Source organism: Archocentrus centrarchus, chromosome 4, assembly GCF_007364275.1.
Source record: "Archocentrus centrarchus isolate MPI-CPG fArcCen1 chromosome 4, fArcCen1, whole genome shotgun sequence".
Taxonomy (NCBI): Eukaryota; Metazoa; Chordata; class Actinopteri; order Cichliformes; family Cichlidae; genus Archocentrus; species Archocentrus centrarchus.
The window spans coordinates 14228451-14242761 of record NC_044349.1 but is presented as its reverse complement, the minus strand read 5'-3'; the positions used below and the strand labels follow the sequence as shown (position 1 = coordinate 14242761).

The 14311-nt window shown below is 39.0% G+C and overlaps 1 protein-coding gene and 1 pseudogene across 1 annotated transcript; both read right to left on the bottom strand.

Moving 5' to 3' along the window:
* Positions 1–606: 606 nt before the first annotated feature.
* On the bottom strand, positions 607–1799 carry LOC115778848 (N-acetyllactosaminide beta-1,3-N-acetylglucosaminyltransferase 3-like). Its single transcript, XM_030727202.1, has one exon. The coding sequence runs from the start codon at positions 1797–1799 to the stop codon at positions 960–962; it is 840 nt and encodes a 279-aa protein (XP_030583062.1). The 3' UTR covers positions 607–959.
* Positions 1800–3964: 2165 nt separating this feature from the next.
* On the bottom strand, positions 3965–5802 carry LOC115779453 (N-acetyllactosaminide beta-1,3-N-acetylglucosaminyltransferase 3 pseudogene; annotated as a pseudogene).
* Between the last annotated feature and the right edge of the window lie 8509 nt (positions 5803–14311).

Here is a 14311-nt window from a genome sequence, read left to right as displayed (position 1 = left end):
AAGTTTAGTATTGTGTAAAATGCTCAAAGCTAATAAAATATATGTATGATTTCAGAATCATTTGCCCTTTTATTCTCTTGCCAGAAATGTGACTGAAAACAATGTAAGGAGGGATGTTTTTTTAAAAAATGCAATATTGTATTTGGCAATTTACAGTGTAATAAAGATTTTTGTGTGTTTTGCTTTTCTATGTGCATGTTTACCCTTTTTTAAAAAAAATTAAACTCTCAGGAAATACATTTAACTCTTTAACTTAAAAGAACTGTCATAAAAAGTACAGAGTTACCATTTGTTTGACTTCCAAGTGAGATCACACAGTGTGTACGACACTCACCCACAGACTGGCAAAGCTGAGATTCTAATTACACACAGTGGTGGAAATAAAGAAATCATATTTACTTTCACTCATTCCTAAAGTGGCATTTCAAGGTGTGTTCACTTTTCTAGAGTATTTTGATTTTATGTAAATGTAAATTTTATGTAAATTTTATGTAAATTTTATGTAAATTTATATTTATGAGTGAATTATTTAATTCTGTGCATTCAAACCGGTTTGACGTGGTCCTGTTTACACAGATGTCAGCTGTTAGAGTTTATTCTAAAAAAGTGACTCTCTCTTTAAAACTTGCATTATTTTATTCCTATAATAAACAAACTGCAACAAAGATTAGAGAGAAGTACCACAAAGTACATTCAGATGTGTTTATTATAGTTTGCTTTTTTTTCTGTCTCTTTCTCTTCTTCATTAACTTTGGCCCCGTAGGTTTATCTTTACGGCCTTTGGACAATGAAGTAATATGATAGTAAAAATGCTTCTGTGCTTTTACTCCACTAGGATATTATAAGAAATGTCTTTGAAGTTTTTAATCTTAGTGTACTAGTAGAATGTTTTTTATCACACTGATCAGACAGATATGGGATTAACAAATAGGCAAAGAAAATTTGAATCTTTATCTTTTCTATAATCTATTATCAGCACATTTTAGATTAGGATCGTGTATTTTATGCCACATAAAATAGATTGTAGCAGGGAGAAACCTGTGTACTAGTAAAAAGTCTTTGTAATAACAGGGGTCATACTGATCTACTTTATTTGATGGGATGTGCAGTCCAGCAGTCTTGAAGCCCATATGGGAAACAGGACCGAGTCCTGCCTTGGGTAGACACATCCCCATGTAAACATCATCAATGGGAAGAAGGTTAATAGATTTCGACATGCTGTGTATGACTGAGGCTGAATAGCCAGAGAGCAGGAAGCCCCCACCACCACAGTAAGGAGGGTACGAGTCTGACTCCTGCACCTGAACAGGAATAAAGTACTTGCTGCCTGATGATCTAATGGGTCCCACATTTTGGATCAGATGGCCAGTAAAGAGGTGCTTGCTTCCATCATTGTCCTTGAGGCTTTGCAGGTAATCAACCATGTTACCCGTGTTGGCAAAGACGTCATCATCACCGTTTAGCAGGAAGCGAGCATTCGGACAGTTTCTTTCCATCCATTCCAGGAAGAGTATCTGCTTCAAGGTGAGGTTGTAAAATGTGTCACTGAAATCCCATTGGAGGACGTCGTTGTGCTCATGTTGCTCAACCTCGAGAAGCTTGTTCAGTCTTTCCTTTTCAAAACCACCACCTGACGTACCTGAGATGAAGATCCGTCGAATCCACACACCGTTATGCAACCTCTCTTTGGCCCACGTTTTGCGTAGCACCTCTCTGCGTTCGTAGTTCGCGGGAGAGCTTTTAAGGAGGAGAGAAGAAATGAGACAGAGAAATGGGGGAAAAAAGCGATTAGTTTGCATTTAACTTGCAAACATCATTAAAGCATCGGTACTAATTGTGTTGTTTTAAACGAGCGAAATTTGATAATGACTTCATTAGTGACTCACTTTAATGATGACTCCTAGGGCTTATAGAGAAAGAGGAATAAATACAGGGAGGCAAGGAGTGGATGTGTGTGTGTGTGTTTGTTCGTGAAAGTGTGACGAGACAGGGGAAAGAACGAACGCATTGAGGCTGAATCACCATTTAGGCACACAAAGAAAATGATCCATGCAAAAAAAAATGTCACCACTGAGGGCTGCACAGGATAAACAGAATAATAAAAGCAGAACAGATGCAGCTAAATAGGTGTGTGTATGTATACGTGTGTGTGTATGTGTGTGTGTTTCTGAAGCTGTGTGCGTTTCCTCTGTAATGCAGGAGGGGACTGCTGAGGAAGGGAAGAAGTCTAATCCATAATAAGGTGGCTCGCTGCATGGCTGCATACATTACTGCAAACATTACTGCATCAATCAGTACTAAGCTGCAGTGTAATTTTCTGACTCCCTATTTCTCTCCCTACCTCATCACAAAGACAACACCCCATGGCTATTTCTGATGAGATTCAGAGGTGGAGAGAGGGTATGAGGGTGAGGAGAAGGGGGTTTTCATGGAGCAACCTCCTCTCCTCTCCTCTCCTCTCCTCTCCTCTCCTCTCCTCTCCTCTCCTCTCCTCTCCTCTATCTAGCCCCCTGATTAATTTTCAACTAGATTGCTTGGCCGGCAGTATTATTAGCATAAAATTTCCATGGATTAAGCCCGGCTATGAAACCCTTTCATCAAGCTGCTTGTCAAACACAAAATTTCAAATCTCATTTTGTTTCTAATATAATTTTCATACTAGGGGGGTGATGAGGAGAGGGTCTACAATGTGGACGGAGTGAAGATGCTAAAGAGGTGGGGGGAGGGAATTATTCCAAAGATAAACAGAGTCATCAATCAAAATTAAAAAGAGCGCTGGGTTTGGAATGAGATTCTGTACAAGCAGGCACACGCATGCACTCATGTGTCTGCATGTGTGCAGGCCCGTATTTAACATGCAGTGGGCCTAAGAGCCAAGGTGAGTGTTAGATGGATATACATAGGTTTGATCTGAACTCAAGACAAAAGAAAACAGGTGTCATGAGCTGAATTTCTCATCTTCTGGCAGTTTATGTCACTGTTGTTTATTTTCTATGACCACACAAGGCACCGCCACACCTCCACAAACTCTTAAAATGCCTGTCAGTGTGTTAGTCTTTGACAGCAACCACAATAAATAATTCTTGATTATAAAAATATGCAGCACTGTCAAAGCCCCACGTTGCACGATTAATTATGAAAAACAAGGAAGGAGAGCAACAGGGGGTTATTTTAATAAGGATACAGAATCAATGCAATTTAATCAATCCGAGCTAATTAAAAAAATATATATTGTGAAACAATCAAGGTGTATAAACATTATTAAAATAAATGAACTGTGCTAAGAGAAGCGTGCTCTAATTAAATGATACAAATTGTCATTCCACGGTTGTAGCTAGTTTGCTGATACCTTGGAGAAAAGAGTGTGACACGCCTGACCAGCCTCATGCAGTCCACTCCTTCTGCATCCTTAACAGTAATCATTAGACTAAGGCTGTATGGTAAATGTTGCCTTGGCTGAATAGCAGATTCAACCCACATTTGGTCATTCATAAAGAATAATTTTAGTTAGTATCTGGCTATAATAGATATTTTCACACTAACAATGGATCATATGACAATGTGAACACACACACACACACACACAAAAAACCTGTCCATACAAAAAAAAGATAAAAAAAAAGAGAAGAGAAAAAAAAAAAAAAGAAAAAGAACTGTCATAAAAAGTACAGAGTTACCATTTGTTTGACTTCCAAGTGAGATCACACAGTGTGTACGACACTCACCCACAGACTGGCAAAGCTGAGATTCTAATTACACACAGTGGTGGAAATAAAGAAATCATATTTACTTTCACTCATTCCTAAAGTGGCATTTCAAGGTGTGTTCACTTTTCTAGAGTATTTTGATTTTATGTAAATGTAAATTTTATGTAAATTTTATGTAAATTTATATTTATGAGTGAATTATTTAATTCTGTGCATTCAAACCGGTTTGACGTGGTCCTGTTTACACAGATGTCAGCTGTTAGAGTTTATTCTAAAAAAGTGACTCTCTCTTTAAAACTTGCATTATTTTATTCCTATAATAAACAAACTGCAACAAAGATTAGAGAGAAGTACCACAAAGTACATTCAGATGTGTTTATTATAGTTTGCTTTTTTTTCTGTCTCTTTCTCTTCTTCATTAACTTTGGCCCCGTAGGTTTATCTTTACGGCCTTTGGACAATGAAGTAATATGATAGTAAAAATGCTTCTGTGCTTTTACTCCACTAGGATATTATAAGAAATGTCTTTGAAGTTTTTAATCTTAGTGTACTAGTAGAATGTTTTTTATCACACTGATCAGACAGATATGGGATTAACAAATAGGCAAAGAAAATTTGAATCTTTATCTTTTCTATAATCTATTATCAGCACATTTTAGATTAGGATCGTGTATTTTATGCCACATAAAATAGATTGTAGCAGGGAGAAACCTGTGTACTAGTAAAAAGTCTTTGTAATAACAGGGGTCATACTGATCTACTTTATTTGATGGGATGTGCAGTCCAGCAGTCTTGAAGCCCATATGGGAAACAGGACCGAGTCCTGCCTTGGCTAGACACATCCCCATGTAAACATCATCAATGGGAAGAAGGTTAATAGATTTCGACATGCTGTGTATGACTGAGGCTGAATAGCCAGAGAGCAGGAAGCCCCCACCACCACAGTAAGGAGGGTACGAGTCTGACTCCTGCACCTGAACAGGAATAAAGTACTTGCTGCCTGATGATCTAATGGGTCCCACATTTTGGATCAGATGGCCAGTAAAGAGGTGCTTGCTTCCATCATTGTCCTTGAGGCTTTGCAGGTAATCAACCATGTTACCCGTGTTGGCAAAGACGTCATCATCACCGTTTAGCAGGAAGCGAGCATTCGGACAGTTTCTTTCCATCCATTCCAGGAAGAGTATCTGCTTCAAGGTGAGGTTGTAAAATGTGTCACTGAAATCCCATTGGAGGACGTCGTTGTGCTCATGTTGCTCAACCTCGAGAAGCTTGTTCAGTCTTTCCTTTTCAAAACTACCACCTGACGTACCTGAGATGAAGATCCGTCGAATCCACACACCGTTATGCAACCTCTCTTTGGCCCACGTTTTGCGTAGCACCTCTCTGCGTTCGTAGTTCGCGGGAGAGCTTTTAATGACCAGCAGAAGAAAAACATCTCCAGATTCATCTGCTCCTCCGCATTTGTCAGGAACGTCCAGTAGCATGGGGAAATGGCGACAGTGACGATGGTAGAGGAAGTCTTGGATATGCTGGGGAAGGGTTTGGAATCCTGGGGTCCTGGAAGCAGATGTATTTTGTACACATCTTGGCCAGGAGTATATGTGAAAGTCAAATCCATAGTGCAAAAAAGTAACTTTCCAGAGAAGGAAAGCTAATAAAAAAAGAGCTCCAGCTATCAGGATATTTTCGGACTTGTTTATTCTCATTTTTTGCACTCTGCAAAGCAAAACAAGCAACAAATCTAACAGCAATAACTGCAAAAAGGAAAGGCATCAAAATCATTAGATCAAGTTATTACTAAGACAAAGTAAAGGAACTAAACATTTACGAACTTAACAGCTTAATTTCAGGTTTCTGTAATTGTCAAGTTGGTGAAAATTAATACATCTGTTGTTTTTATAAAAACAGGTGACAAATATATTTATATTTTGAAAAGAATAATTACATTGTGTGACTACATTGTTAAGTTATACAGACCTTAATATTCTGAGATGTGATGAAGTCTGATCATTCTCTCACTGTCTTCATCAAAATCCAGATTTAATCTGAGTTTGTATTTCCCAGGATAGATGGAACATGTTGTTCCTTTGAGAATCCAAAACTTTAGAGCAGTTTTTGTATACTTTAAATTATTAAAGATAGCGACTTACTGAAAAAGGCTTTCTTTCGTCTGCTGCCACACCTAAAACTGCATATCTGCAGGCACAAATGTTTGTATGAACATTGTACAGCGCCAACTAGGCGGTGCTTGCATGGTTTCACATGAAGAGGATAATAAAGAAGTGTACTCTGTTTTAATGGGATGGTATGTGCATTCCATTCATAACTGTTAGTACGACAATTGTAGAAATACACCAAAACTGCCCTATTGGACTTAATGACTGTTTGGAACGGCATCTATTTTATTTTTCATGTACTATAAAGTAATCTGCCTGAAGTATTTTCCATTTTTTAAGGAAAAACAAGTTGAACTGACAGAGCTGCTTAAGACACACCCTCTGTAAAACTGAACTGTCAGTGTTTCTAAAGTGAAAGGGTTGGAGTAAAACCCTGTTTTCAAAAACGCCGAGGCATTTTGTAAATTAAAAACAAAATGTAGTAATTTGCTACTTAATTTGACGCCAACAGCAGGTGACAGGGGCAGTTGTATTTGGAAACTGAGGAGGCCAATTGTCAGAGCGACAAAGTCACTGAACTTACTTGCACTGAAAAAAAAATAAAACAAATGTGTTTTCTCGTTCCATATTTCCTTTCCAGTGACAAGTGTGTAAAAGCCTCACCTTTGATGGCTGTTAATGATTTACCTAGTTCCAACAGAAAGACTGCCCTTCAAACAACACGACCCCTCTGAATATGTCTGAGGGTAGTATCTAACCTCAAAAACTGACACAAGAAAGTATTGCTCTTTTTATTCAAATACTAAGTTATCAACTTACTGCTACTTTTCTGATTGAAAATGGGCAAAACTAAATCACTTGCAATAGTTTTTGATTCAAATTAAAATGGCACTTGGAGCTCATTGCCAATAAGGCTAATTTGCCAATTTGTTGTCATATCTGTGTTTCCTTTAGCGTAATGAGTAATGAGGCGGGGAGGTGAAAAATCAATGGAGCCTAGACTATGTTTTTCCACAGTGATCACAAATTATGTTTTCTTATGTTTTCGCATTTGATTATTGTATTTAATTGTTTTAGTTATTTCATTAGTGTCACATAAATGTGTATGCAAAGACTCAGCATAGCAGAGCAGACCTAACATTGCTCTTTGTATTGTACGTACAGTCATGGGATGAAGAAAGCATATCTTTTTTTAATTCTAAGGTTTTACATAGCAGGACATGATAAAAATCATCTGGTCCTTAGCAGGTTCTCCTCCTCAGATGAACAACAGTGTGAGACATATTAGGTGCGTGGAACATTAAGTACACCCTTAGTGCTTCAATAGAAATCAAGAGAGTAAGCTGCTAATCACATGCACTTGACTAACATATTGGAGCCATATATACACTTAATGGTGTTGTGGTAGCCATATGGTGTTGTGTGTTTATTCTTGGGATTACAATTGGCACAAATGTCAAATGGGAGGTGTTTAATGAATTAGTGGGAAATATATTCACCCGGAGTGGCCGTCCCAGCAAGTTCACCCCAATATTTAACTGTGCACTGTTCAAAAAATTACAAAAAAGACCCCCAAGAGCTAAATCTCAGTCTCTACAGGCTTCAGTTAGCATGTTAAAGTTCATAAGAGCACAATTAGAAAAAGACTGAACAAGTCTGACTTGTTTGGATGGGTTTCCCATGAGAAAGCCTCTTCTCTCTGAAAAGGGATCTGGGGATCCTCTGCCATTCTTCCTTGCAGATCCTCTCCAGTTCCGTCAGTTTGGATGGTGAACGTTGGTGGACAGCCATTTTGAGGTCTCTCCAGAGATGCTCAATTGGCTTTAGGTCAGGGCTCTGGCTGGGCCAGTCAAGAATGGTCACAGAGTTGTTCCGAAGCCACTCCTTTGTTATTTTAGCTGTGTGCTTAGGGTCATTGTCTTGACTTTGTGGAACTTTCTCCCATCTCCCTACTGCATCTCTAGAGCTCAGCCACAGTGATCTTTGGGTTCTTCTTTACCTCTCTCACCAAGTTTTTTTATCCCACAATTGCTCAGTTTGGCTGGACGGCCAGGTCTAAGAAGAGTTCTGGTCATCCCAGACTTCTTCCATTTAAGGATTATGGAAGCCACTGTGCTCTTAGGAACTTTGAGTGTTGCAGAAATTCTTTTGTAACCTTGGCCCGATCTGTGCCTTGCCACAATTCTGTCTGAGCTCCTTGGGCAGTTCCTTTGACCTCATGATTCTCATTTGCTCTGACATGCACTGTGACCTGTGAGGTCTTATATAGACAGGTATGTGCCTTTCCTAATCAAATCCAATCAGTTTAATTAAACACAGCTGGGCTCCAATGAAGGAGTAGAACCATCTCAAGGAGGATCAGTAGAAATGGACAGCATGTGAGTTAAATATGAGTGTCACAGCAAAGGGTCTGAATATTTATGACCATGTAATATTTCAGTTTTTCTTTTTTTATTAAATTTGCAAAAATTTCAACATTTCTGTTTTTTTTCTGTCAAGATGGGGTGCTGAGTGTACATTAAGGAGAATTTAGCAAATGGCTGCAATGAAACAAAGAGTGAAAAATTTAAAGGAGTCTGAATACTTTCTGTACCCACTGTATCAGGCTTGTTTTGCAGCCACAGGATGTGGGGTCTGTGCAGTCATTGAGTCAACCATGAACTCCTCTGCATACCAAGGTATTCTAGAATCAGATAAGAAGTAATCTGTCTGACAACCAAAGCTTGGCTGAAACTCAGTCAACAGGACAATGATCCCAAGGACAGCAGCAAATCAACAACAGAACAGCTGCAAAAGAAAGTGTTGTGATGGCCAAGTCAAAGTCCAGACCTCAACCTCACTGAAATACTGTGGCAGGATCTTAAAAGAGCTGTGTATAAACAAATAGCCATAAGCCTCAATGAACTGGAGCAACACTGTAACAATGGGTCCACAGTTTTTCCACAATTATGTGAGAAACAGGTAAAGCCACACAGAAAATGATTGCTTCAAGTTATTGCAACTTAATGAGGTTCTACAAGTTTACAGAATCATAGTGTGTTTAGTCATATATTGTTTCTTAGTTTTTGGTTAATGAATTATCCTGTCCTCCCGTGCTGGCTCACCCATTTTCTCTCTCCTCTCCCTCTGTTTGTGTGTGGGTGTTTTAGTTAACCACACCTTGTGTTTCAGGGTGGGTTTCAACCTCTGCCCCGCAGTCCTGCACACCTGGGATTAATGAACCTGTTGGTAATCATCTGATTTGCTGTGTGCTTAGAAGGGACGCCTTCACCCAGTGCCTGATCATTAATCTGGAAATAGTGAAGTTGGCTCCTTCTATCAGAATGTTTACTTGTGACAGCTCTGTGGCTTCGTTTCACCTGTTGGTTCTCCTCTGTGCAGGAATCCAGCACTGTCTCTGAGTGAGTTACACAGGAAGTTTTCCCTGTGGAGAGATTTATCTGTGAATCTGTCTGTATTGGAGCCTTGGATCTGCTAAAAGTAAATCCTTAAGCTGTCAAAATCATAAATAAACCTGCAACTTCTATTCTGCAACTGAGTCCCATCTGCTCCTCAGACTATGACAATGTGTTGTAGTTCATCTCAGCTTATATTTACCTAACTAGATTACTTTTATTATGTCCTGATAAGTAAAACCATAGAATTGAAAGGGGATATAATTTCATGTGACTGTATTATGACACATGAATTATGACATGGTGTAATATGTTGTGTGTATCATGGTCCTCCAGTCTGCCTGTGCTGGCTGACCCAGTTTCTCTCTCTCCCTGCTCTTTAGTTTCTCTCTCCTCTCCCTCTGTCTGTGTTGGTTAGTGAAGTTGGCTCCTTCTAACGGAATGTTTTCTTGCAACTGCTCTGTGCCAAAGTCCTTAATCAGAGGAATGGCTCACATTGGCCAATCGGAAATCCAGAAGGATGGACAAAACTTGGTTATATAAATAATTATTAACAAAACTGTTTCAGCTTTTCAGCATGTCTCAATCAAAATCAAAGGAGTTGTGTTTAAGTATTTCTATATACTGGTGGTTTTCACCATCTAATCAGCAAGCATGTTTATTTCAGCACAGGAGACAAATCTGAGAGGTTCAGTATATCATTTTCTGTCAGATTTACTTTGACAGAAAATGTCTCACTTCTAGTGCAAATATCTTTGGACTAAGCCGCAAACTAGACCAAAAATACTTGGGAAGATTGTGTTTTTGCAGTGTAGTTGCACTAAAGATAATTACAGAAACTGCTTGATTTTACAATAACAAAAGATGCAGTAATCCTGGAAAAAAAAACATCTAGATATTAGTTTGCTGTGATTATTTGAACGTTGTCTTGAAGGTGGAAGAGACAAAATTGTATTTTGAGCTTGAGTGTAGCACTGATGTTTACCATTTTAAATGCAAACGAAATGCAGCTGGGAACACTTTAAATGAGAGGGCATGATTAAAAGCATGAATGATCCATCATTATACATGTCATAAAATGTCAGGTGATAGTTTCAGTACACCAATTTAGATAAATTGTTGCATGGGTCTGTTTTGCATTTTTTCAGTTGAGTAAAATGCTTTTTTTTGTTTGTTTGTTTGTTTGTTTTATAATTGTGACACATTTCCAAGTTGTGAGTGTGAATCCTCAGAATTATGTTCTGCATTACTATTCTTATGATTAAAGTTTATACTGTGAATTGTCCTTTGAAATTGTATTTCTTTGACTTTGCTAAGGCTCAAAGTTGCCCAAATATGAAACATTTGAAAGTGAAAGTTTGTTATTGTATGTCAGTTGATGTTCTTGTGACTGTTAACTTTGTTTAAAGAACACTATCTTTAAGAACTATGATATTAAATAAAGAAAATAAAATTACATTTGACCTACATAATTCATTTGTGTGGAACCTGATGACAAACTTGGATTTATTTAACTTAACTAGAAAAAAATTAGTTGAATTAAAAAAAACTTTTCAGTTTATGGAAAACAAATTTTAGTTGTTAAAGTAACATAATTTGTTTGTGTTGAGGGAAAAAATGCAAAATAACTTCACAGAACATATGCATGCTTTGTTAAACTAACACAAAAAAGTGCAGTTAGATCAATGAACTTCTCTTTTGTCAATCTGAAGTGATTTGAAGTAGTTGGGTTAATTCATTCATTTTTATCTTAGTTAAACATAAGGTCATAAAGTCAGGTTACTATATATTTTTTGCTTTCAACTAACTAAATACAATTATGTGGAACCTGTTGAAAAGAAAAAATTATGTTAAGTCAATGATTCATTTTTTTGAGTGCTGTCACTTTCTGTGATGGGCATTATTACGGTAAAAGCCAGCTTATGTGGGATTTTTAGAAGATGCATCTATGACATCAATTTGAACATCCTAGGTAACAGTATTCTCAAGTATTCACATTCACAAAGTTGAAAATTAGCCAGCTACCTGCCCTGAGGGTCACAACACCAATCATCTTTGCTAGGTTGAGGGATTTCCACTATTTGATAAATATGAACCAAGAATGGAACATTTAAGAACATTTAACTGCTGGATGTATATGGTTTCCCAAGTTCGCCATATCACTCTTATGCACACCATTCTTTAATCTTGCCTGATTCAGACTTCTGAATGTCAGCCTTTGTCTAATCATCTCACTTTGCAAAAAATAAAGAGGGCCTTTATGTTTTTCCATGTAGATATGAGGAAGCAGTCTAATAGAGGACTAAACATGCTTTTGACTAGAAGCCTCATTCATCCAGTCCCACACATTTTCATTCTATGCCTAAGCGCCTTGTCTGGCTTTCATCCACAGATTCACTCCAATGAAGCACTGGATCAGAGTTCAAGATCTTGTCCAAGGATACTTTGACATGCAGACTGGAGGCACCGGGGGATTTAACCAACAACATTAACACTGGTAAACAACCCAGTCTACTAATCTACTGGAATTACTATGTATACAGCACAGTTGTGATTCAGGAAGTAGACTGGGTTTCTACTGACCTGACCAGACTACGTGTCGTCATCTTGAAAGGCAAGATAATGAGCCCCAGTGTGTAAGTGTGTTGGCAATAGAAAAAAAAAAAAGTGCTGTATGAATATATGTGTTCTTAGTCCCCTAAAAGAATGTCAAGCATGTTTCAGGCAGAGTTTGAACTTTGTAAGTTAGAACTTGAGGCAGAAACAGTAAAATTCCTCAAAGTTAAAAATCTGGAGCTTGAGTTGCAGGCTGATAAAGAAGTATGGCTGCATCAGCTAGAGCTAAAGACACAGAGTCATATTACTACTGTACATCCTCAAACTAGTACTGCTGCAGGTAGTTCAGAAATGTCTAATCCAGCTCCTTCCAGAGGGCCTACTACAGGTTCTTCTGCAGGTACTGAACATGTTGCTGTTTCATTGCATTGGTCTAAAGAGTTTTGGCCTTTTTTACTTCAGTTTAACTTAGTGGGAAAACTCCAAGGTGTGTGTTCAGCTTTGTCATTAAAAGACAGTTCGAAGTATGATGTCAGCTCTGCTCTTCTTGCTGCTTCTGAGCTGGTGCTTGGTGCATACAGGCAAAACCTTTGTAAGCGCAGGAAAATTACAAATCAAAAATTGTAGTTCATTTGCTTTGCATTTGCAAGACCTTTCCCAGAAGATGGATCCACCCTCTCTAAAGTGTCAACAGTTTTCTGCTGTTTCAAAGGCTAATAAGCAATGCTAGTGTTTTCATAAGCTAAGCTATATTGTTGTTGCTGAGTGTTTAGCTTTAAAGCACAATCAGCTGAGGGTAGACAGACAGTGGGGGAGGGTTAATACAAAACAATCAATCATGGAGTTTTGAAGACAGTCAGGTTAAAGAACCTGATTCGTTTTCAAACCATTCACATCTGTCAGGTAAACTAGAAGATGAAGTGCATAAAATATTCTGAAGGGTTACTGGTGGGTGTTGTTGTTTGATACTGGCTGATGTGTTGCCGCTGAGTGAAACTTCCTCCTGAGACACTAGCACCCCAGTTCAAGGAGATGAAATTAATTATGTTCCAGCTGCCCTGCACCATATGCATGTTAGATCTGAGTTGATCAGTGGGTTTTATTTTTCCAGTGTGGCCCTCTTTTCCCATGAATGGTATTAAATTCATCATAGGTAATGATATTGCTGGAGGAAAAGTGTATGCTGTACCTGAAGCCACAGATAACCAAGAATCAACCTCAGATGTGGATGAACTGTCAAAATGCTACCACTCCATTTTCTCTTCTCTCTTTCCAGGGCTCAGACTCGGCCCGTGGCAGGGTAAGCCACCAGTTTTGCCTTATATTCTGTGGGGGAAGCAGATTTACAGTGGGTACGGAAAGTATTCAGACCCCTTTAAATTTTTCTCTTTGTGTCATTGCTGCCATTTGCTAAAATCAAAAAAGTTCATTTTATTTCTCATTAATGTACACTCAGCACCCAATCTTGACAGAAAAAAACCCCCAGAAATGTAGCAATCTTTGCAAATTTAATACTACTGATCCTCCTTGAGATGGTTCTTCTCCTTCATTGGAGTCCAGCTGTGTTTAATTAAACTGATTGGACTTGATTAGGAAAGGCACACACCTGTCTATATAAGACCTCACAGGTCACAGTGCATGTCAGAGCAAATGAGAATCATGAGGTCGAAGGAACTGCCCAAGGAGCTCAGAGACAGAATTGTGGCAAGGCACAGATCTGGCCAAGGTTACAAAAGAATTTCTGCAACACTCAAAGTTCCTAAGAGCACAGTGGCTTCCATAATCCTTAAATGGAAGAAGTCTGAGATGACCAGAACTCTTCTTAGACCTGGCCGTCCAGCCAAACTGAGCAGCCTTGGTGAGAGAGGTAAAGAAGAACCCAAAGATCACTGTGGCTGAGCTCCAGAGATGCAGTAGGGAGATGGGAGAAAGTTCCACAAAGCCAACTATCACTGCAGCCCTCCACCAGTTGGGGCTTTATGGCAGAGTGGCCCGACAGAAGCCTCTCCTCAGTGCAAGACACATGAAAGCACGCACAGAGCTTGCCAAAAAACACACGAAGGACTCCTAGACTATGTGAAATTAGATTCTCTGGTCTGATGAGATGAAGATTGAACTTTGTGGCATTAATTCTAAGCGGTATGTGTGGAGAAAACCAAGCACTGCTCATCACCTGCCAAATACAATCCCAACAGTGAAACATGGTGGTGGCAGCATCATGCTATGGGGGTGTTTTTCAGCTGCAGGGACAGGACAACTGGTTGCAATTGCAGGAAAGATGAATGCGGCCAAGTACAGAGATATCCTGGAAGAAAACCTCTTCCAGAGTGCTCAGGACCTCAGACTGGGCCGAAGGTTCATCTTCCAACAAGACAGTGATCCTAAGCACACAGCTAAAATAACAAAGGAGTGGCTTTGGAACAACTCTGTGACCATTCTTGACTGGCCCAGCCAGAGCCCTGACCTAAAGCCGATTGAGCATCTCTGGAGAGACCTGAAAATGGCTGTCCACCAACGTTCACCACCCAACCTG

Bases quoted from the DNA above. Each gene is read 5' to 3' on its own strand.
- LOC115778848 (XM_030727202.1), bottom strand. From the start codon at position 1,799: ATGCAAACTAATCGCTTTTTTCCCCCATTTCTCTGTCTCATTTCTTCT.